This window comes from Haliotis asinina, chromosome 2, assembly GCF_037392515.1.
Source record: "Haliotis asinina isolate JCU_RB_2024 chromosome 2, JCU_Hal_asi_v2, whole genome shotgun sequence".
Classification (NCBI taxonomy): Eukaryota; Metazoa; Mollusca; class Gastropoda; order Lepetellida; family Haliotidae; genus Haliotis; species Haliotis asinina.
The window spans coordinates 14192336-14217624 of NC_090281.1; the positions used below are offsets into that span (position 1 = coordinate 14192336).

At 41.1% G+C, this 25289-nt stretch overlaps 1 protein-coding gene across 1 annotated transcript in view; it reads right to left on the reverse strand.

Annotated features, from left to right (window-relative positions):
• Window positions 1-339: 339 nt before the first annotated feature.
• LOC137272286 (laminin subunit beta-1-like) overlaps window positions 340-25289 on the reverse strand; it is a 61286-nt gene continuing 36336 nt past the window's right edge. Inside the window, exons 9-25 of the mRNA XM_067804648.1 lie at window positions 24630-24809; window positions 22971-23108; window positions 22412-22576; window positions 13439-13757; window positions 12948-13178; window positions 12580-12734; window positions 11760-11882; window positions 10894-11064; window positions 10038-10301; window positions 9358-9504; window positions 7735-7910; window positions 6475-6691; window positions 6100-6281; window positions 5381-5644; window positions 4354-4591; window positions 3455-3633; window positions 340-2736 (exon numbers count right to left, since the gene is read on the reverse strand). Of these exons, the coding sequence (XP_067660749.1) occupies window positions 2260-2736; window positions 3455-3633; window positions 4354-4591; window positions 5381-5644; window positions 6100-6281; window positions 6475-6691; window positions 7735-7910; window positions 9358-9504; window positions 10038-10301; window positions 10894-11064; window positions 11760-11882; window positions 12580-12734; window positions 12948-13178; window positions 13439-13757; window positions 22412-22576; window positions 22971-23108; window positions 24630-24809 (3626 nt within the window). The 3' untranslated portion in view covers window positions 340-2259. The remainder of the gene's footprint in view (window positions 2737-3454; window positions 3634-4353; window positions 4592-5380; window positions 5645-6099; window positions 6282-6474; window positions 6692-7734; window positions 7911-9357; window positions 9505-10037; window positions 10302-10893; window positions 11065-11759; window positions 11883-12579; window positions 12735-12947; window positions 13179-13438; window positions 13758-22411; window positions 22577-22970; window positions 23109-24629; window positions 24810-25289) is intronic.

A 25289-nucleotide genomic window follows, 5' to 3' on the forward strand; every position in this document is an offset into this window, starting at 1 on the left:
GCTATTGCTTTTGTAGGGTCAATAAATAAAGATAATCGTCCTGACGACGGTTGACCTTGAACTTTTTTCAAAGTTGGAGGCCTCGCATTCGTCCTAACGAACAAATCGATAAACTACCAAAACAAGTCCCCAACACTGACTATAACAATATGAAACTGATAAGGTTACTGTGTAATGTGCAGGGACTCCTTCAGTTTGCTGCATGTTGACGTCGGTGGTGCATTCAATATTAAAGTTTAACTGGCTGGCTCTCCGATTCAGGACGCTGCATACTGGCTTGAATTACTGTCGTGCTGCCACCAGCATACACATTCATTTTTATGCAGATTAACAAACAAATTTTCAATAACAAAACTTTATTTATGTACACTCTATGCACAATGAATATTCGAGTTAAATTTATGTATCTCAGGGTTACAACTTTAGATAAGGATAGATTATTCATAGTAACACACTCTGACGCCGCATGGCAACTACATCATGGCAGATAAGATGGCAAATGGAGATGTGCAGGCACTCATGTTGTGAAAAAAGGTCACGATAAGGTGTGATATTCAGGATATATATGTATATATACACAATGCATTCATATTATTCCACAACGGACGTGACAACACTGATTGGCGGGAGTGGAATACATATACTACTGAGTGGTGATCTGATTCCATACTCATATTTATGTTTTGTGATTATCAAAATTCACGAGTAAGTTTGGTAGCTAAGGAGCAGTACATGCCGCCCAAATAATTGTTCGATATGAAACTGATGGTCGCTTATGACGTCACAAATTGATATAGCACGAGTATAGTGTTTCAAGATAATATATGGTTTTCTCTGAAAAAGAAAATCCCAAATATAACGTGTTTATATGTCAGTTGTGTCATTTGTAGGGAAGATTTATCATTTTTATGTTAGTATCACTGCCAAAGGGCGAAGGGTAGGATATATTTGATATTTGCACACGGCGATCGAAACTCTGCAATGATCTTTACCCCGTTATTATAACATAGAATTAAGTCTAAGGTCGCTTTGTGCGATGAATCGTCGTCAGTCGAGATGACTATCTAGAGCATTCAGTATGAAAATGTATACCCTGTAACAATACCTATTAAATATATGAGTGTAAAGAAACTAAATAGAAACTGTAGTTCACACTAAATAGCATCGATCACACCTGGAAACCAGCCTCCCATCAGGGGAGATAAGTGTGTGTAGACTACTAACAGAGGTTTAAGGGACACGAACTCCTGTGTCTGTACGCATAAAATTGACAATGGACGCAACGAAATTTTCTAGCGCGCCCACTGTCCAGATATCTTTTGTAAAAACTTCAATCAAGTAACAATAAGTCACTGAGTCTGCTAGTAGCCGGGTTATTGTATCATTTGCGAATTAATTACTGTGACAATGTGATAATCATGGTAAACAAAACAATAACAGTTACTGAATTACAACAATACCACAACATAGTTTCAATAATAATATTTAAGTGTCCGGGACCCCAGTTTTGTAGTTCAGGACCCCTGGAAATTAAGAGTAGGTGTCCCAGGAACCGTCAAATACAGGCTCAATGTAAACGTCTGACTGCTAACAGTGAATACACCATATAGGATCGGTCCCCATGAAGTGATACAGATCAGCATACCTGACCATTGATGGAAATATTCTACTTGCACTACACATTTGCAAATCCAGGGGTAGGGGAGGGGGTGGTATTGCAAGAGAACGCAACCCCCTTTTGTCCTGAAAGGTTATTAAATGACCATTAAAACTCTCGTGAAAATGAAGTGTGCTCCCCTCTTTCTCAACAGTATGCCGTCACTGGCGAGAAACATATCACTGTATGAATCGAAAAGTTGGAATGCAATTTGAATTTCAAGGAAACGATAACTTCAGAATATGTTTTTCAAATTTAGTTCTACATGTGGAAACATGCATGAAGGTTTCACGCTAATAGGATCTATTATTATTCATACCGTGAGACCGCCATATACTTCCTTTATCACTGGAACACATGTCAGTATGTGTCGGATATGTTTCGAATCAACTTACCGTATAAATACAAATAATGTTATTTACAAAACGTGTAAAAAACGGTTTAACAAAACACTTCTATCCCCAAATCACATAACAATCATAGTTGTTGATGGCAAATTATGTCAATAAGCATGGTCCAATATACCTTGTACCATCCTCAGAGACGTCAAAGCAAGATGCTACGTACAGCACCTGAAGGCCACCCATCATTATAACACCGTATTAGGAGATTTGTCTCTCCAGTAACTTCATGTCATTAACTTGTCGCTCTAAATTTGCTTTTTTCGTTTTCAAATCGTCCAGCCAGGTCGTCTGTGCTGCATGAGCAGTTATCAGATTATTAATAGCTACGGTCAGCGAGTCTCTATTAAACTGACCCTTCAATTTTTCAACTTGGTTCTTTAGAGACTCGATGGTGGCGACGTTGAGTCCCGGGACATTCATGATGATGCCGAGTACTCTGCTCGCCTCCGCCTGTGTTCGGAGGACGTCCGCGTCCAGGTTTGTGGCGCCTGTGTCGGCGGCGTTGATGACAGTTGTGGCGCCAGCAACGTCGGCCGTAGTTGAGTCGCATTTTGCTTTAGCTGGTACGAGAATTGTTGTGTTGATTGTGCTAGGGATGATGGACTTGTTCTGGTATACCGTCAAGTCGGACATGATGCCAAGCTGAATGGCCGTGGCCGCTACGCGCGTGATGGCCTGTCAACAAAAGTGAATGAGGTGTGTACCAAAACATTTAATAAGCTACATGAATTAAAGCCATGCATTTTTGCTTTAGCAAATTCATTTTTGTTTAATCGCACAATACATGCAGTTTTGCGTTAACACATTTGCCTGTTGTTTAACCGCACTCAATAATTTTCCAGCTTTAATGTGGCGACCTGTAAATAGTCGAGTTTCGATCAGACAACCCAGTGAATAACACCATCAGTAAGATCTACACAACTGGGTTAAAATGGCATGTCAACCGATCCCGTTTGACGCCTTTATCGAAAAACATGGGTTGGTGAAGACTGGAATTTTAACGGGTTTGCCTGAACAAATATCCTGACCGTTTACACATAGATTTCTGACATGGAAACGCCAAAAGACTATCAACAAGCTCATGTGCGTACCCAAACCTGCGACAGTCGTATAGCATTGTGTCATGGAACAATTTGCATAGGGATTGTATCCTGAAATTGTCCAATGGTATTATCCAGAGCCCCATGTTACTGTTCGGAGGCCGTAGGCAGCTTAGTCGCTCGTCAAACGAAGACCCGGGTTCGATTCCCCACATGGGTACAACGAGAGTGCCATTTCTGGTGTCGCCCGCAGTGATGTTGCTGGAATACTGCTAAACTCCACTATCCACGCGACTAATTTATTAATGGTAAGGTAACATGAGTTCCTTGAAAATACGACGTTAATAACATACATCATTCTGGCTCTGGGCGACGGTTTTCGCCTGTCGTGCTGTCTCTAGAGCCAGTGACGATGTTTGCTGAGATGTCGCCATCGTCGTCACCAGTGCAGCAGAATCGTCGATGACTTTTTGACTTTCCGTCGTTACCGCCATTGCACTGGCGAGAGACATTACAGCCTGCTGCTCGACTGCTGTAAAACAGTCATAAGACACAAGTGAATATAGGATGAGGTAGAACACATATTTACGAAAAACTGTGTTAGGGAAGTGGGCAAAACAACAGCAAACAGAGGAAAACACCAGTTATGACATACGTCGTTATCTTACCTCACACACAAATATTTGGCTCAGTGCTCTTTCTGTTACGCTCAGTGTCCCCTGCTTACAAGCGAGTAACATTTTCTATGTTACCTGCCAGGAATGCCGAACTGCGTAAATTTATTTGATACTTTGTGTTAGTAACGTTTTTACCTGTAATAATTGAGTCCATGATATACGGAAATTACCAATGTTTTGGTAATGCAAATCGATGGAAGAGAGGTAACTCTAAATTTGTCTTTGTTGTTTCTCGTCAGTATAGGCCAATTGCTTAACTCCAGTACTTATAATTATGATCCGATATCCGTGCTTCAGACAGTTCAAAATTAACATTGAGGTGTTCGGTAAGATAAATACGCTGTTCACTGGTCCATGTGTTGATGTACCCCGTTGTTGACCAGTGAACAACGTATAGCGACAAACTGTGACATGGAAATGGTCAAATTTACATCAGACAAAGTTGACAGAGCTTGACATAGGACTTGCTTTTTAGTCTCCAAAGTAAAATCCCATCTTTTTCATGATAATCACAGATTCGAGTATTTTCCTCTATGTATTGATCATACAAAAAAATATTATGTTAAATACCGTACCGAGTGCCCTGGTCTCGAAGTTCAGCATGGTGTCCCTCATGAACTCCGCCTCTTGAAACAGCTTCTGTGAGTTCAGCTTAGCATCCTCGGCCTGTCTCTCCGCCGCCGCAATCCGGGCGTTGATATCATTACACTGCTTGATGATGTTGTTGGTGTTCATCCGCTGCTGTTCAGAGTTGCTGATGGCAATGGCCACTCTCGTCGCCTTACTGTCAACATCAGCTTTGCCTTTCACTGCCTGTTGACGTAAGGTCGACACATTATACTACAAAGCAGTGGAACTGAGTGTAGGTGTCAGAATTAGGCACACAATGTAAGCCATCTGTTATCAGCACATAATGTAAGCTATGTGTTATCAGCACACTATGTAAGCCATGTGTTATCAGCACACAATGTAAGCCATCTATTATCAGGACACTATGTAAGCCACCTGTTATCAGCACACAATGTAAGTCATGTGTTATCAGCGCACAATGTAAGCCATCTGTTGCCACAACCCCTAGTGTACAGTACACAACCCTGTGCACTTAAAAGAATCCACGAATCCGTAGGTATATGACCAGATGGTGGCCACACGATTACGTGCAAACACCATGTTGCGAGTACAGAAACGTGAAGTAAAATCGGACGGAGTACTGTGACTATGTGTTCCAGTCCACCCGTTTGTGAATTGGGTATCTCGTTAGGATGAGAGAGCCACAATAAAACTCGGAGCGCCTTGTGGCAGCAAGACTTGTATACTCCCCAGGGAGTGAGACTGAAATTACGATGTGATCTTGAGATTGACATCCAGTTACCGCGGGAAACAAATACCAGCGCCTTGAGCAAGCACTAGCTTCATGGATAAGTGCGCTATACGACTATCCAGTTAAAGAATAATATAACCTAACCCACTCGTGTAAGTGGCGGTGGCTGAGCGGCTTAGGCGGCCGATTTCGTGGGTGTGGGTGGAGAATAGATCCATAGATGTTATAATGATAGTATAGTCTATCTATTTTATTCTTGGTATAATTTACTGATCACTTACCGAGTCCTTGGTGACCGCTGAAGTATTTCTAAAAGCTAGGAAAGTGTTGTTTAGTTCTTGAAGTTTCAGATCGAGGTTGTTGAACTGAATGCTTTCGTTCTGTAGACGGATAGCTGTAGCAAGGGTTGAGTTGCTCTTTGCTTGAATTCTTTCGGCTTCAGCAAGCGCTGTGGTTGACACAGTCTCAAGGACGGAGTCAATGTTGTCAAGTCTAGTGATGTCGGTTGTAGTGTTGCGATGCAATACAATCAGATTGCCTGCAGCCTGCAACAAAGAGCATCTCGTGTGTGGGTACCTTTGTCATACAGCTGCTAGCGTGAATACATTACGCGTTTTATGGACAACGTCTTTGCACGGTTACTCTTTGCACGACGTTCCAGAGATAATTCATGCTACTTTTTCTTATCACTGAAAAACCCATTCAACTGAAGAAGGAGCAGGTATTAGCTCAGAAACGGTGCCAGCAGAATAATAAGACGTTGTTATCTATGAAACGTGACATGTATTCATGCAAGTTCTAAATGCCTTTCACGAAAGCTATTTACTGGTATGTCTGACGTATAACATATGTGTCTGAGTTCAAGGTATAAACAACGCAGCCGATCGACAATCTGCTGCCGATCTTATCATCTCTTTCAGAATATGTGAATCCAACATGGATATATAAACAGATAGGTATACGTTTTAAACACTTCATCTCACATTTATGTTACACTTACTGAGTAGTCAACAATGGACTTGTTGAGTGACACGGTAGCTATGCGTTCTATCTCATCAACAGTAGCCATAATTGCGTTCACTTGTGATGACGCATCTGTGGACAGGGACATCAGGTATGTCTGCACTTCCTTCAATGACGCCACGAGAGAGGCCAAGGACGTCCATATCTGGGTAAGCGGTTCTGGATGAAAAGATACTAACATGTATACTTAAAATTGTGTAGGTGGTTAGGATTATACCTCGGCAATATGTCCTATAACTACTGGCGAAACTTCCAAGCATTTACCAACCACTAACTTGTCCAAGCACTATCCTCCCTCTCACAAAGCCTGCCTAGTCCCACCTCACTATTCACCCACGACCTCACTCTTTACCTTTTGCTGTATAGATATTCCTAATGTTTGCAATTGTCTGGTCCCTCTTCGAACTTGCTCCCGTCAAGGTCAAGGTCGTTTCTTGGATGAGCTGCTGTATGAGCGGGAGGTCTGAGCTGTTGCCAGCGTTGAGGTCAGAGGTCAAGGTCATCAGCGTGTTGTTAAACTGGTCGATCATGCTCTGAGTTCTGGCTTCCTCTGCGTTGGCATCATTCAACTGAGACAATGATTGAGACATTTAGTTGTGTTTTAGATGGCGCCATATACTGGACCTATGTGTTTTGTTTATATGTTCTTATTTAATGCAGCACTCAGCATTATTCCTGCTATATGGTGTGGTCTGTAAACAATCGAGTCTGGACCAGAAAATCCACTAGTGAACACATTGAGCATCACTCTACGCATTTTCGGATACCATGACATGTTTCAACCAAGTTCGCCAGCCTGACAACCCAATTCTGTTAGTCGCCTCCTACGACAAGGCCTGGTTGCTGCTGAAGACCAGCCCGGATCTTCACGGGTAGGATCTATATGTGTTGAAACAGACAGTGCCTACTGTGTGACGATCGAGCAGTGTGGAACAATGTCTTAAACAAGACGTGTCAGTGATTGGACTGAAACTGATATGAATCCAACTGATGGACTAGTGCGTGTGGTAAAGATTAGTCGTGATGGATTTACTTTGTGGAGCTGACCAACGGGCTGACTGAACCCTCCTGCCATCTGGACCTGCTAATCGGTCGACTGCATGCAGTCTTCCGACCAAGAACTGCACGGGCTGATTGTAGCCCTTGTCCATTTTAGATCTGCTAAATTTGTCGATCGTTAGCATAGATCCAAATGAATAGATTGTGAGACCTATTCCTCTTCAGAACGGAAAAAATATCTAATTGTAAACCCGATTTAGACCTGCTAAAGGGTTGATCACCAGGGGCGTAGCTACCATAATGAAAAAAAACGAGCTCACACATGATTTATAGTGAGAAAAATTGGGCAAGCCCTCAATATTACCTAAATATACAGCTTGCAACATATTGGGCACACACGAAAAAAGCTGGTTTGATACGCGCCTGATCACTAGCCTTGTTTCCATCTAGAACTGCTAAGTGGGTCGATTCTTAGCAATCTTCCAGCCTAGAACGGCTTAAAGGATCGATACTTACTCGCTTTTATTCTAAGCTATCATTGTTACATAAGTAGAGAATAACTCTGCTCCGACCATAACCTGCTAAAAGTTCCGAAGTTATTCAATCAACTTACGAAATTGAGAAGTCTGTCAAGGGATCTCGAAGCGTTGTCGACCCTGTCGACAAAGTTGCCAAGCCTCTTGGTGTCATCGTTTGCGTTGAGGGTGGACAGCGTGTTCGTCATGTTGGTCAACAGTCCACGTAGTTTGTCCGTCTCCTTCATCACGAGCTTGTAGCATTGGTCACACTCTGATACAGCAACAAAGGTCAAGGTCACGGGGGGGACATGGGTTGAACCAAAAGGCTCAGGGAGCATAAGCAAACAAATTAGACTTCGGAGACCTGTTCCACATGATCGTCAAGAGTTGCAACGCGCACTTACAGGAGAATGGCAACGGATACCTAATGACGTCATCAGACGATTGACTACGTCAATGAGGAGACGTATCCGAGCCTGTATTGACGTGGCAGGAGGTCATACACATTACTGACAGTGACCATGCTTCATTGTAGTGTGCTACTGACATTTGGTGTAACGAGAGATTTTAACAAAATGTGCTAATTCAACCCTTGTGTGTTTACTGGGCCATTATGGCATAAATGCAAACATAAAAGTTTTCTGTTTTATGTTGAGAATATCATTAAACATCACTGAATCCGATAAAATAATATAAACTGAACTATTTTCGTTTGTCTTTGTTTTATGGGTTGTGAAAATGTACCTATACTTTCTTTTGCCCGCCAGTTTAGGGTATCACCCATGCGCCCCGAGGGACCCGTGAGCAATGTATTTATGAACCGAACACCTCAATGACAATTTTAAAGTGCTTGAAGCAGGAATATCGATTCATTATAGTGAGTACCAGAGTTAGGCAGAGAGGTAAACAAATTTAGAGTTATCTCCCTTCGATATACTTGCATTCACAAAACATCGGTAATGTTCGTATATCATATGTGACTTAATTATTCGAGCTACAGAATTACTGCCACGATGTACCAAATGAGCACGGCATTTCATGGGGATAATACAGAAATGCCACTCGCTTATAAGCGGGATACATTGAAAATAACAGACGACCGCTCGCCCAGTCAGAAAACGACATTTATGTGTGAGGTAAGATAATGCATACTATAGTGTAAACTTTATCTTTTGTGCGACTTCAAATCACTACGGGACAAATGCCTTGTGTGGTTCTGTTACGTGCCGGCAACATCTGGCTGTCGTTCGAATCCAAGATCTGCTTTAATACTGTTTATTGGTGTGTGTGCACCATACCCGTACAGGATAAGCAGAAACGTCATACATCCAAAATACTACTCAAACGCACTCACTCACTCTTACTTAATATCAGCTTCAAGTCCAACGATGCGCATGTATTACGGACGAGTAGTTTATAGACCTATCTTGACAAAACAGCATTGTGGGCCTGTGGTGGTTATCCTGTAGACCTGTCATGACAACAAACATTGGGGGGTTGTGGTACTAATCCCGTAGGACTATCTTGACAAATCATCACTGCGAGCTTATGGTGGTTATCCTGTAGACCTGTCATGACAACTAACCTTGTGAGGATATGGTACTAATCCTGTGGGACTATCTTGACAACGCAACACGGCGAACTTATTATAGTTATCCTAGAAACCTACCTTGACAACCCGACACTGTGGGTTTATGATAGTTATCCTACAAACCTACCTTGACAACCCGACGCTGTGAGGTTGTGGTAATTATCTTCACACTTGTTACACTGCCTTCCGGTCACGTGGGGAGCACACACACACTGTCCGTTGGTCTTGTTACAGAATGTACCTGCTGTGGTTCCTGTTGTAGAGCAGTTACAGTCTGGGAGGAAGCAGAAAACAGAATAAAGAAGCCTCAGCTACCTACGTATACAAAAAATACCTACAAAACAATTTCTTTCAAAACGTTTAACTGTCGCTGAATGTCCATCAATGTCAGCGTAATCACATCTCTCGCTGTAATGCCATCTTGTATTTCTCCCGGTTCTTCGCCGTATCTTAATTAAAACTCAAGTACATCTCTTTGTACATCTCAGTGTTGTTTCAAGTATATCTCACTACATACCTATCTACCACTTGATGTCAAGTACAGTTTACACACTAAACTGTACATTTATCCGCACTGAAGTCGATCTTCGTCTACGCGTAACTCTATCGTTACCTACACTTGACTGCATCTGTCAACAACACAGTATCCTTTTCTACACTTAAACAGTACTTAACTTCATCTATTTCTATCCGTAACCAAATCCGGTACTTTTGCATTGTTGCTTTTTAATAGCCAGGGGACGTGCAGAACCCTATGGCAGCATCAGAATACACAGAATGGCTTTGGAGGACGTCTTTGTTCCTTACCTCTACACCCATCTGCACCAAGCCCCCAGAAACCGTTGGCGCAGGTATTACAATCAGATCCGACAACATTAGCAGAGCAGTTCTCACACTTGTCACCTGTTGTACCGTTCCGGCAGTTGAGACAGATCCCAGTCGTTTCGTTGCACTGTACCTGACCGGAAGTCCGTCCGCTACAGTCACAAGCCACACACACGTCGAATCGTGTGTCATTCTGCACGGACGCAGAACGCCTATTCCCTTCGCCGCACTTCTCACACGACAAACCTGAATATATTGGAGGTCCTTTAATCCTGGTTCTACGTGTAACTGGCGTCAAGTGTTTTAATGCATACAACTTGAAAAGTTGTCACTGGGACATGACAAAATGATGAATAATACAGGTAATACATAAAATACATTTTTGAGAAAGGGGGATGGGGTAGGGGTGGGGGTGGGGGCTTTGGGGCGGGGGAAGATCCATGGGAGTTTAATATATAATAGACTTTCAGGACAAAAGGGGGATGCACCCCCTCACCCTTTCTGGATCCGCCTACGCATTTTTACTCAGAGTCACCTAAGCTGTCTTTGAGACCATAGAAGGTTAATGGTCCCATGACTGATACACCGGGTACGTTTATGATGGGTGGACACGGAAATTTTGAAGAAACGCACTTTCCTAACGTGTGACCACATAGCAAAGAGGGCTTTTGTCATACTGACAGAATTTTATTGGTCCATATCGGATTTTCGGTTCATGTTGTGTTGTTGTGATTTTTTACAGTTAACTTTGAGACATGAAGACAGTTCACGATTCCACAAACACACCCCTCCCATGTATCTCCCACAACACCATACACTAACGTAAGTAACGACTCACCGCCAACTCTGCCTGCTACATTGCAAGTGCAGTTCTCTACAAAACTAGCGCCAAGTTGAGCCGTGACGCCAGCAGATGCTGTCGCCGTTACCATGGTTACAGTTGAAACTTCTGTTCGAGTTGAGTTTATCACGTTTTTGAATGTCAGTTGTGTTACAGATGACAGAATACCTGAAATACAATTGCGTATTTGATTATAATAATGTTTCAAGCCAAACTGGTTGTGAAATACAAAATGAATGTCTCAAATTTGAATTATTGTATACTTAATCTTAAAATGTCCGAACTGATGTCATTGTGGCTAGCTGGATAGGGCAGCCGATTGTAAAATCGGATGAAAAATGCTCATGACAGACTTCGTGTGCACACTGAGATACACATATGAACACGTATCCTCATGCAGTTATCAAAATTACCACAAGTTGTGGTGATCTACCTTCAGTTTGTGGGAACCTGTAGTCCATTTTCATATCGAATTGTCGCAGAGAGAAATAGTGTTTTCAAGTTATATGCTAGTTTTGGATTTTTCAGTTATATTGCTTTGAAGACAGGTTACTACATTGAGTTTGTTTATAATCATATATAAATTCACCGATTTACAACCTTCATAATCACGATAAGGCTGAAACATGCGACTTTGAATTTTAACTCATTCACTCACTCATAGTTCTCATCATATAGATACACCAGAAGAGGACTTTTTGTTAATGCATTAGTATGGTTCACACCGCTTTAACCCAGCAATATCCTCATGTGGGTTAAAGGAAATAGGCTACACACACCGTATCCACATGGAGGTTCAATGTTACCCCACCACCCCATAAATATTCTTGAAGGACCGAGAAGCTGTCACGGGCGAGACTTACTGTACATCTGGTTCGGCGAAGGATTCTGATTGTTTAGAAGCCAGTTCTCGGGATACAGTCTTGTTTGGATGAGGTTCCTGCCGGCTGTAGTCGGCGCAGTGTGCCTATACACAAGTTCCGCCCCTAGCACACACAGAGGAAACGTGCAATTACCTACTATGGGATATGCACGGCGCAAGACACAATAAGGTATTTAATACAACTACTTAACCCCAGATACCTCAAGCTGACGGCTAAGCGCTAGAAGGTTCATATTCATATTACTTATCCCACCGGGTATCCCTTTTCTGCTCGGTTAACATAGGCAGTTTTCAAGGTAAGGTAAGACCAAATGTGCTACGTATACTGCATTGTATCAGGACTGAAGTGCTAGAAAGTATCAGAAAACTACACCCAACCGTTTCATGTAATATCACTTGGTTTCAGGATCAGGATCAGATTGTAATTTATAAAATTTCCCGTTTAACGATACATTGAAGTTAGCTCCTGGTATTATTAACGACCCATACAACTTTTACTGCCGATCAAAGCGCACTGTGCTCTTACTGACTTTGTATATTTGAACTCCCATATCAAATATGTTTGTAAATATATTGAGAATTCTTGTCAACGTGTGTAAATTACAGGCCATATTTGGTAATAACGACATAGCATAAACAAGTTATCTGAAAATGATACTGAGCACACTGACTGGATTAAAGAATATACATAAATTTGTGAAACGCCCCCTGTTGCTGTGAAGTGGACCAGTTAAAAGGCAAAGGTGACAAAAGAAAGTTACCATGACTTTATCTAATTTAGTGCTCAAAAATTCTCTTACCAGCTCCTCGCAAGGTAATGAGCGATTCCTGTGAGACACTGCTCCCTGTTAGGAACATATCAGCACTGATCAGTTGGCCATAAGAGGAGCTTTTGTCTCCAAGGTAGACTTCCGGTGCTACAATACTGGTTCCATCGACAGCCCATCCTGTAGTCCTGCAACACACACGGATATCGTAGAGAATAATATTCATTACAGAATTTGTATAGTGTATTTACATCAATATTTCTCCACAGTTACAAGGTTTCTTACACATCGATCATCAGATTTATCAGAACAAGGATATCCTCATGATAAGTTTGCGTTCACGGCATAGCATTTGAGTATATATAATGTCTAGTCATGACTTTGTATCAGGTAGTACTTACGTCGCCGATGTGATGTTGTTCTCAATAAAGCCATCAGCCGCTGCACAGATGCTGCTATGGTTGAAGCAGAAACATGGTTGACAGCCTCTAGGATTGTATCCCGCCAGATTGAAGAAACCAGCTTTACACTGATAGCACTTGCTGCCCTGGACGTTGTCCTTACAGTTGCAGACCCCGGATAAAGCGTGACAGGTCAAGGCCGTGCTACCGTTAGGGTCACACTCACATTTCCTGAGGTCATAAGGTCAAAGGTTCAAGGTTGTTCATTTGTATCGCTGTCATACTAAGATAATCCTAACAGTGTTAACCATATCTGATCCACCCTGAATTTTCATTCCGACGTTTCGTATGTCAGCTTTCAGCCAAAAAAACCTGTTTGCGTGGTCCTTGTTCATCAATCGTTTCTTTTCTTTAGTACATTTTATACAATACGTTTTTCAGTCAGTATAAATGGGTTTGCTAAAGGTAACTTTCATTCACATAGTACTTACTGACAACCACTAGCGTTGAAGTTGTAGTAGGAATCTTCACAAACGTCACACTTCATTCCACCAATCGTCGGCTTACACGGGCACTGTCCAGTCAAATTGCACTGTTTCCCAGTTGATCCATCATTATTGCATCCACATTCAACGCAACCACTTGGTCCGAAACCATAGTAATTAGCCAGACATGCGCGGCACCTTGTGTCACTGGCGTTTCCGCTCGCGTCCAGTTGCCCAGCAACAGCAATGTTCAGGCGACACTTGCACTGTCCAGTGGTAATGTTGCAAGCACCATTGGCAGATCCGTACGGGTCGCAGTCACAAGCTGTAACAAACCATGGAACGTACACATATATATGTCAGTCTACAGTAGTATGTCACTAAAAGGCTAGAGCAAAAGGTTAGTTAACCCTTACCAAAGACTATTGTCAAAAGGATTTTAGAAAATTAAGGTTGGTACTGAGGAATTTGACAAATCGGACAAAAATGTAAAGGTAAAACAAAAAGCAATAGAACTCAAAATATCTTAAATACTACCTATGTGTACCTGTAGTGGCAGTGGCACTGTGATCCTGTTTCTGGTTGGATGATTTCTTAAAGTTTATTAAATTACAAAAATGAAATAAATACAAAATAGGCTTGGACCTAAACTAAACAACGTACTGTAGGCTTGGGTCACTGGGTCACTAGATAGCCTGCCTTGTTAACTACAAGTGAGGCTCTCTCTCACCCCCACCCCCCACCTCACCCCACCCCCCAACACACTCCCACCCCGTCTCTCGCTCTCACACTCTCTCTCTCTCTTTCTCTTGCTCACACAAACACACACAGGTTCTGCCTTACCTAATGCAAGACAAATGCACACTACAGTTGATGGTTTTATTGATCAAGTAGTATGAATATATTGCACATTATTACAAATTCTATACAGTGCAGAGAACAAAAATGCTCTCTCTCAAGTTTGTGGTTATCAATGAAACAAACAGTAAATGCACCTCCCTACACCGTCACAGTACCTATGGTGGTGATGCTGATAATGTGCGTATCCAGCATCTCAACATAGTGGCAGGAACCGACAACCGGGCTTTGAGTTACCGACATCCTCGCACGTAACTTAACCGACAACCGGGCTTTGAGTTACCGACATCCTCGCACGTAACTTAACCGACAACCGGGCTTTCAGTTACCGACATCCTCGCACGTAACTTAACCGACAACCGGGCTTTCAGTTACCGACATCCTCGCACGTAACTTAACCGACAACCGGGCTTTCAGTTACCGACATCCTCGCACGTAACTTAACCGACAGCCAGACTTTGAGTTCTCAGTTACTTTGAGCATTCTCGCGCGATTTTAAGCATGCTTATTCTTCAGTGCATTCAATGTATTTACACCATCAAGGCAAATCATTGTGCTAAATACTTGTGATTGTAGGCTGCTAATACCATGGAAATAATCACACATCGATCTTCCTGCCGTAATGTTAGGATCCTGGTAGGTACAGTGACGGTGATACACTTGACGATGGTAGTAATGGTGATATTGCATGACAACCATCACTACCAGACTTCTTATATACTGATACCCATTGGAGAAATTGTATTTTCAGGTGTATATATTCTTTTAAGGTAAGTTCGTCAAAAAAATGGTACATGCATCACGTGATATAAACACCGTCATGGTTAAAACATATTTCATATGTGACATACCATTGTGTATGACGTCATTGCTGACGTTCTATGGCCTTAACATAAACATGGGTGTGTGTAGTATGATGTGCGAGGGGCTGTACCAGATTGTTGACCACAAAAAACGGACATGTGTGTACATTATGATACAAAACCAAAACGAATATTATTCGCTTTAATCTGTGCTCCGTTGTTCAAAACAACCTTATCTCTAAGGTCAACCTTATCTCTAAGATTTCAACCTTAGACCTTTACTAAGGTTAGCCTCCCGTTGCACGAAACAACTTCAACTAAGGTTAACCTTAAGTTAAGGTTGATAACTAAGGTTGGTTCGACCCAACCTTAGCGTCTCCAAGGTTGGAGAGGGAATATGGCGGCTGTTTTTATTTTCAGGAAGCAAAGAGTGTACAGAAATGGGAATGTCAAAAATAGCATATTAATGATCACTGATATCAAGTTTTCATGAAAACCAATAATGATAATTCTGAAACGTCGCCGATGAACCAAGAATAGGTTGGGATGTTTTCGAAAATACACTTACACGAACGCCGAAGTGAGGTTTCCGCGACATTGGATAGTGTTTACAAAATCACGTTTCGACTAGGCCGATATTGAGACGCCTATTATATCACGTATACTTCATAGTCTGCTGCGACAAATGCATCATTGAATTCTCCACACATCATAGAATCAAATTACAAATGGTAATGTCACCAACACCAACTGTCTACATAAAACGAACGAGAACGAACGCGGTGCTCGAAAGACTGTGCGTTTCAAATGTAAACAAAGAAAAAATCCGATTTTACACTAGATCTACGTGGCATTTTCGGAAATTTTCCATCAGCCGTGTAATCATTGCTTCCAATGGTTAAGTAAGCCTAGAATATTAAGTTGAAGAGTATCGCAGCAAGAAATAGCAAGATAAAAAAATATACAATGCAATCATTTAATGATTCATAAGCAACTGTCAAAGTTTCCGTGCAGCGTGACGCCATGACAGACGCAAAATCAAGCAGAACGACAACGGTACTTATCGGCATTTCAGGCTCCTTCCGTCATTTACAATGTAAACGATAAAAACATATAACAATACACAGATTCTCAGAATAATTCTGATTACTTACATCTCATATTTATGATCAAAAGATCCCTGAATCAAGGCAAGAGTCCTCGCAAAATCCGATGTACCCTTGTCAGTAAAGCCGCCATTTTGAAAGAAATCGGTCATCGGTAGTGATGTCACACGTCAACATTGTTTCACATATTAGGCAATTTCTTTGAGGAGAAGGTCGGTTGAACAAGAGTAAACACAATGTCTATATCATTCCGATTGCACTTTCAGTATTGTGATGTATATTTTGCGTATTTTGACCAGGTGCGAGTTTGTCAAAAACGTTTTGAAACATATTTTGATAGCAGCTAGGATATCTAACTCAATATTTATACGAAAACTGCTTAAGAAAATATAACAGGTCATGTCTTAATTTGGACAAGCCTTACGTACACAATCTAATAGTTCTCTCTTTTTACCTTTCATTACATACCTATAAAGAGAAATAATATAATCATAAATGTTTATATCCTAAATGAATATTCATTTACGCTAAATTGATGCTAGGCAGGTGCACGTGTTGCTCACAATAAGATACATAGTAAAACCGTCTAATTGTTGATATATTCAGGGCATTATTTCGTTTTGTCTAAAGAGTGTTGAATTCTGGCATAGAAGCCGAGACCTTTGACATATTCAATGGAAAATAGGTGAGATATATATTAATCAGCAATCCGACTCGTCTTTTTCCGACGTCACAAAATGCACACAACATGCCATGACGTCAACTAAAATGTTGCATCATTTTCAGTTCTGTTATTATAAAATGTCATTACATTTTAAGAAGTGTCTGTTACTGCGTTAATAGTGATGCAAAATTAATCAAAATACATCTACACAAACAGGAGAATTTGGAATCTAAGAACTAAATTATCTATTGCCATCCAAATCGATTTCTTATGTAGTACATTGGTATCTTTCCTTATAAACTGTGAAACTACCAAAAGGTCTCCCCTCACATTGGGGAACTTTGTATTGGAATAGGTTTGTTCACTGTGTACAAAACATAATGAAAATATACTGTCCATATTCACAGCAAATTCTCTCCATGTGATCTTAGTTACACTGACCTGATGTAAAGCATAGCGGGGTTATGCCCCCTTATCTTTATGCGTGCATCGTCTCCCTGTGGACGTCATAGATGAGAATCCATTTTTGACATTTATGGCGGGCCATTTTTAATATTGAGCGTACAATGTTGTGCATTAACACATAAATCCATTTCATATACACTTATGTAGTTCTGACATTAGGCTGTATTTTCTTCGCTCACACTTTTCGTAAAGATGATAAAATTAAAAAATCGTAGGCGAGTGCTTTTATTGGTACACGATGAAAGCAGAGAAATTTAATGATTTTTTAACGCACTCAAAAGTTTTGGACAACTTTTAGCAATATCTATTTCTCAAATCCCTGAGGTTGTCGCAGTTATATTTATACCAACGGATAGGAAATTAAATATTCTACATTTCTGTGTAATTCTATAGCCGTACACAGATCCAGGACCACGCTAGCGCAATTTTCGCACAACGTTCACTTTTAAAACCTTATGCAAATGTGCGCCTGAAAAAAAATCCACGGGTTAAGGTTACGCTAAGGTTGACCTCAAGTTAAGGTTGACCTAAGGTTGTTTTGTGCAACGGGCGTATGTTTTTCTTAAGGTGATCGTAACTCTAACCTTAGTGCTTAAGGTTGATCTTAGCTAAGGTTGTTTTGAACAACGGGGCACAGATCAGTATTTTATTTCCTACAGAACAGTGGGAGCCTGAAGATAGCGTACTTTGGATGCAAGAGTGCAATTTCAGAAGCATATTTATCGGTATCATGCTATTTGAAAATCTTGCCATTCACATGGCTGTCAAAAGGGACAGAAGGTTCAATAACACCAAAAAATCTTTATGAAGGACTCGAACCTTGGGATGTAACCAAAGAAGTTTAAAAGCACAATGTTTCGCAAGGTCGTTAACATGTTCAGGGTCCTTCCACGGGTCGAATTCGAGGTCAAAGCCACAATCGTTACGAAGACGGTAATAGGAACAACCAGGCATGTTACCATCTTGTTTCCAGATAAGTTTTTGGTACTGAGGGAGGATATTAACTGATGAAGTTGAACAGTCAAAAATTCACTACACAATCGGCATTTCATTCACATTCTCTTTAGGAATTTGGCGACAGCGAATAGGATGTGATGGGTTCAGAGACGCAAAAGGAAAGCCATCTGTTTCACTTTTAAGACAAGCTGACCTCATTCAACCATATACATCGTTTGTAAAGTTATTCTGTTTCACACACATATGTACAATGTGCCATGATTTTCCAGAAAGTCTCTGCTAAACTGATGACTATATTAATCGAAATAACTAAACATTTCAGCCAGTTCATAAAATTTCAATTAATAATTTAATCTACAAAACGTGGATCACAATTTGAACATCACGTATTGATACTAACAGTTAAAAATATAGTTTCAGACTGTTGCACTTCAGCTGGGCTTTGAAGCATTTACACCTGTTTTTATTACACACATATATTAGTCTGTTAATTTGTTTGCTTAATCACATTAAAGCTTTAAGGTATATAAACTAGGGGCATTACTTCTTCAACACTCCTCTTAAAAAGATGTCATATTTTTCATATTACACTTCTTTGATCAGGCATAGGCCATCGGTGTTTCTTAACTCCTTTTGTTCAGTATATTACAGTTTTTACCCGGACATTTATAATCTGGATCCGATTTCATCAGCATAAATGTTGATCGGATTAAAGAGGTGCAGGTGTCGCGTGCGAAGACCAGATCGCTAGTATCGTGGATTTTAATCCAAGTTCCCCTCAAGGTTGTGGGTTTGTCAGAGACACGCCCGACTGGTCAACATCACGCACTCATTCACTCACTCATTGTGTACAAGGGAGAGAGTTTGAGTATGGTGTTTCGAAACATGCGTTTGAGTAAATGTAACAGCTGACTACACGAGAGAACCATTAATTTCATCGAAAGATTCATAACCAGCATAGTTCATGTTTTTCTGCTGCAGAAGATTCTCGTTGAAACAATTGTCATCGACAGCTGTGTTGCAATCGTCAACATTTGTTTGATTGTCGTCGGCGAGTTTCACCGGTTTAATACTCTTTTGTTTCTTTCGCTTTGGTTTGCTTGGAGCTGATGGCTTTGATACGGTTATAACCGGAAGTGTTATTGGATTATCGGACTTGAATGTGTCAAAAGATGGCGGAGGAGGGATGATATCGGACGGCAACGTCTCTGCGTCACACGTTCCCGTCTCCGAGTCCACTATCGGTGCTACTCCACTAGAATAATCACCGTCCACCATGTTCCTCGTTTCTAACTGTCCGTCACTGAGTTGTCTCCCTTGAGCGAAGTAAAACGCAGGTAACTCGTCCTTCTCTGAATCCGACCTTGTGTCTGACGGCGAATGGGAATGATGGGAATAACCCATATTGGTATTACCAGCAGAAATCCATGTTACTTTACGATCACCAGTTTCCGTGCGGGCGTGGTTTCGTGGGTCATGTGATCCTAGGTTGCCCCCGGGACCTTTGTTAATAACCCGGATGCTCTTCCTATTCCCATGGTGCTTCTTCAAGCATGTGATATGGTGTGTTATAAACCCTGGATGTAACCACAGAAAGGCTAAGCATGCAAGAAAGACGGCGCACAGTGTAAGTCCCAGTGCGATAAACAAGCCGGTCGTGTCAGGTGTTTCTAGAAAATGTCCTGTCTTGGACTGGAGTGTAGAGGATGATATCTCTGGACATGGCCATAACGGACATTCTGCAGAGAAAGAGAAAGAAATATGTGCCTTATGTGGCGTAAAACATGTACGTGCATGGTCGCTTTATTTGTTTATCTACATCCCAGATTAGGTGAGTCCCCACTATCCCCGTACATGAACGTACAACAAAGCGGCATATTCATTTGACTTGAATTTATTTCTGTGTTTTTCATTTTGTTTGGGCGTCACAAAGAATTTATCTTGCTTATGTAGCGTCTCAACAAACCATCTGACTAACTCGACCATGATAAGTGAGGACTCATTTGGCTCGGGATCAGCGGGTATTGAAGACCATAGACATAATGCATTGGCAAATCCTTACAGCATAGGGAGGCAACTACATACACTATATAACACGGGAAATCGTTTTAATTAACACGAATCATGACTACTGTTGCGGGAAATTTTCAAATTAAATATGTGGATTAAAATTTTCAAACATTTCTGGATTCCGGAGTAATAGTGTATACTTGTTGACTTGGATACCATCCGTATAATATTTATTGTAGCTTTCTTATCTCGTACAAATTCCGAAACATGCATATCTGTGGCTCATTAGTGAGTTTTTGTCAACGAGTGATTGAGGATAGTTTTATGCCGCTTTTAGCAATATTCCAGCAATATTACGACATGGGACACCAGGAATTGGCTTCACGGGGATAGGCGAACGCTTAAACCACCCCGATGTTCAATGAACTTAAGAAATGAGACATTACTTAGAATAAGAGCTTTAAATATCCCTGAATACTGAGGATGAGTATTTGATTTAAACTTACTTGTGTCAATAAAACCACGACGTCTTCATCTTCTGTTCAGGTGACGATCCTCGGAATGAATTTTTTGCCGGAATATTTTTTCGAACATTTTATTCCAAAACAAGAAAAAATTCGAAATAACGTTCAAAGATATTCTTAATTCCCTCTACCAGTGAAAATATGCATACGTACAAAGGTCGAGGAAAATACGACAAGAAATGGATGTCAAAAATGAGAAAAATTAGGAAAAAACCCGTAAAAGATGTTGAGAAATTTAAAGTAGAGAATTGTAGTACAATGACACAGAAATATCTATCCTATCGTAAAACACTATTCTAAGACTACTGAAACATAGTTTTTGAAAATAAAGGTAAATATATATGAATTCAGAGCAAAATACGACCTATTAAAACTTGCCTCAGTTTTATAATAATTAATAGTTATAAATAAGTAGCTAAATAAACTAAAACTAAAAGTTTTTAGTTATTTTCAAGTCGAAGCTGGAGGATGTAAACCTTCAAACAAGTAGGAAATGCGTTTAGCCATGTGAGCGCGCGTGTGTGTGCGTGAGGGTGTGCATGCACTTGAGTGGCCTTCTACAGTTAGTGTTCCTTCACAAGGGTAGAAAGAACACCTGAATGGTATCTTGGTGCAAGACTACTGAGGGGCTGGGAAACCAGACTTCATAATTGGACAGACGTGGGGAATCGAACCCGACCCAGCCAAAGTTATAACCACGGCCCCAGCGAGGCAAAGACTGGATCAGTGAATGAGTATGATTTTACATCGCCTTTACATTTATTCCAGCACATATTAAGGCGTTCTACACCAGATAGGGACTTTACACATGGTACCAAACCCATGCGGGCAGCAAACGCATAATATTCTACCTATCGGAAAGGGGATAATCCAGTTAATGAATGTTGCAAGGACTCATCAAAACCCGGAACGGATTTGACTCCAGACATGGAAACAATTGTTGGTCGGTGTCTTTCGTGGTAACAATACAGGGACAGTCCACTGTCTATGCTGGGCAATCACTTTCGCTTCTTAAATTATCTAACCGATTAAACTTGGCGACACAATTGATGCAGTGGTACTCTAAATGAGGTAGAAGGTGTTCTTGCATACATTTTTTAATGTTTCGGACCTGTCAATTTGTCTGCATGATTTCCCTCAAAATCCGAATGGCACTGCGATCAAACCTTCGTGGTAGCGACCGCTATCTTTGTTGACACTGGCAAGCTCGGTTGTAACTGTGGCTTAGCTGATTGGCTACCGTGAGAATGCAGAGCCAGCAAAGGGAGGTAATAAAATGATCGGGGCGACCCGTAGATGCATTCAGGGTATAGTGGAGAGTTATCATTTCGAGGATGTGAAGAATTATAATTATCTAGAATTTATCTTCCGTAAATTATAAGGTGATCGGGTAGTCAGGCTCGCTTGAATTATAAGTGTGATATTTGTTCATTGACACGTTTACGCTGATCACCATTGCTGCGGTTGACAAAGTTTCCTCTTTCCACCTTCCTCTTTAGACTGTTACTGTAGGAGTTTACACTGAAGAATCAAAACAAACGTTGAGTGTCATATTGTGCTCTGAATTCACGAAAACAGTAAGGAATACTCACCTGTACACCCAGCTGATGAGAAATTGTAGTAGCCGGGCAAACACACGTCACAGCGGCGTCCTCCAACCCCTGGTTTGCACGTGCACTGACCACCAAGAGGGGCGCAGTCACATTGACCATTTTGACAAGTGTTATCAACCGTTCCAACTGGGCTGCATTGACATGCTGAAAAATATATTCCTTGACTGAGGGGACACAAACGTGTGGAATCAGACAACATCATGATCATCAGAAAAATCGGTAATGAAATTCCTTGCAAAAGTGTTCAGTTGCTATTTGGAAAATAATCAAATCCACGTGAAATAGTAATTATACACTTCGGAAAAAGTACTGCAACACCTATGAGTTTTAAGTCAGATATAGCCATTAATATTAATGTTTCATTCATTATTCTTGTTTGTATGATTATTATGACCTTGATGCTATGATACATATGAAATGTTGCGATATTTTTTTCACGTGCATAAGGAACGCACGTTTGATCTGAAGTGCCCCTGGCATCAGTTGAACGTCCACTGTCAGTCAGCGTAGAAAGTCACATTCAGGAACCAGTACCTACCTTTCCCTTCCTTGTAGACCTCCGCCGACACGGTATGCAGCACCTTACTGCAGGGGGTGGTTGTCATGGCGGTCCTGCGAGTCCGTAGTGCTGCCAACTGGCCAATGCAGGTGCTCGTGTACTGTGAGGCAGCGGAACCTGTGGAAGAATATATCAAAACATGAGAGTGATATCCTGGCGCACTGTGAAAAAAGGGAGTCTGTGGAGAATATATCAAAACATCAGAATGATACCCCGGCGAACAGTGAAACAACGGAGTCTATGGAGAATATATCAAAACATCAGAATGATATACTGGGGAATGGTGAAATAGCAGAGCCTGTGGAAGAATATGTCAGAACATGAGACTGATCCCCTGACGAATAGTGAAACAGCTGATTCCGGGGATAACATATCTGAACATGAGAATGGTATCCTGGCGAACAGACTCGGCTGGCGTCCACAGTGGATATCAAAATCATAGCATTCCATCAAGTAAGTACTCGAATTTCGACCAAGTGACAGTAGACAATAGACTATATACAGACTATAAACTATTGTTTACATACATGAACTATTCTAACAGTTATGGACTATAGAACAGTGTGAACTATATCTAAGAAATATACGCTAATGCTGACAAACTACGATCTAACTGTCTACAGGTATGCACTAATGCTGACAAACTACGATCTAACTGTCTACAGGTATGCACTAATGCTGACAAACTACGATCTAACTGTCTACAGGTATGCACTAATGCTGACAAACTACGATCTAACTGTCTACAGGTATGCACTAATGCTGACAAACTACGATCTAACTGTCTACAGGTATGCACTGATGCTGACAAACTACGATCTAACTGTCTACAGGTATGCACTAATGCTGACAAACTACGACCTAACTGTCTACAGGTATGCACTAATGCTGACAAACTACGATCTAACTGTCTACAGGTATGCACTAATGCTGACAAACTACGATCTAACTGTCTACAGGTATGCACTAATGCTGACAAACTACGATCTAACTGTCTACAGGTATGCACTAATGCTGACAAACTACGATCTAACTGTCTACAGGTATGCACTAATGCTGACAAACTACGATCTAACTGTCTACAGGTATGCACTAATGCTGACAAACTACGATCTAACTGTCTACAGGTATGCACTAATGCTGACAAACTACGATCTAACTGTCTACAGGTATGCACTAATGCTGACAAACTACGACCTAACAGTCTACAGGTATGCACTATTGTTCATGAGTATGACAATACTTTACAGGTAAGAAGTTTTATTGCATCAACTTTATCAACTGTCGACAACCATGATCTTTTGTTCAACAGAATCAGCTATTTGTCATAAACTGTTGTTCACAACTATCAACTAGTGTTTAAAATCAAGATCGAGTACTCAAACCAGGTATTGTTTTACAGCCGTAAACTATTGTCCACAATTACCAACTATTGTTCACAGCCATGAACTTTTTGGTCAACTATCCACTAAAAAGTATCTACTATTCTCATAAACATAAACAGTAAATTGTTTACAGAGATGAATTATCGTATCGTACATATATAAAGCTCTATGCAAAAGTATCAACTCAAGTAATTTACTAGAAACTTGTTTTAGCGATAAATATATGTTGGCTTGGGGTAATATAGCGACTTACTACTTTCTGTCATGATTCTGAACGCTTGTCCGCTGTCGTTGAGGGAGGGGAGGAAGATGAGGGAGTCGATGAGGGTGGGGTTGGTGCCGTTCACGTGGTCTGGAAGAGTCAGCTTCAGTGTGTAAGCGCATCTCCGGTCAATGATCACGGGTGGTCTCGCCATCACAGCAGTGGACTGACCTGCAGTAGTGACCACTGAGTGAATGAAGTAAACATTTAACATCGACTTGGACTTAGTGAGCTGGGTTGAACAGTCTTTGAATGATACAACAGATGGTTTTAATCACGGAGCAGCTTTAACATAAGAAGGAGTTCTGTCAACTTGAATCTCTTTCATTGTCCGACATGTCAAGAAACGTTGGCATGTCCAAACACCTTTAAAAAAGTGTAACCAGAGTTGTTTGTGATGTCTATTTTCACTTGCACACGAGAAAATTCGGATCGGTTGTAAAGTAGCTCATTGTCTGAATTGGTTAATGAGACCAAAGGCAAACTGTAGCGCATATGGGTTGCGCAGCATAGAAAAAATTACCAGTCTTCTTACATGCGAGCAAAGGGAACAAAGGCATTCGTAACTACTCGTCCCTTTCCGTGACCTACAAGAAGACTCGTACCGTTCTCGTACGCCATTATTGCCAAGAATCGTGGCAAACCAATCAA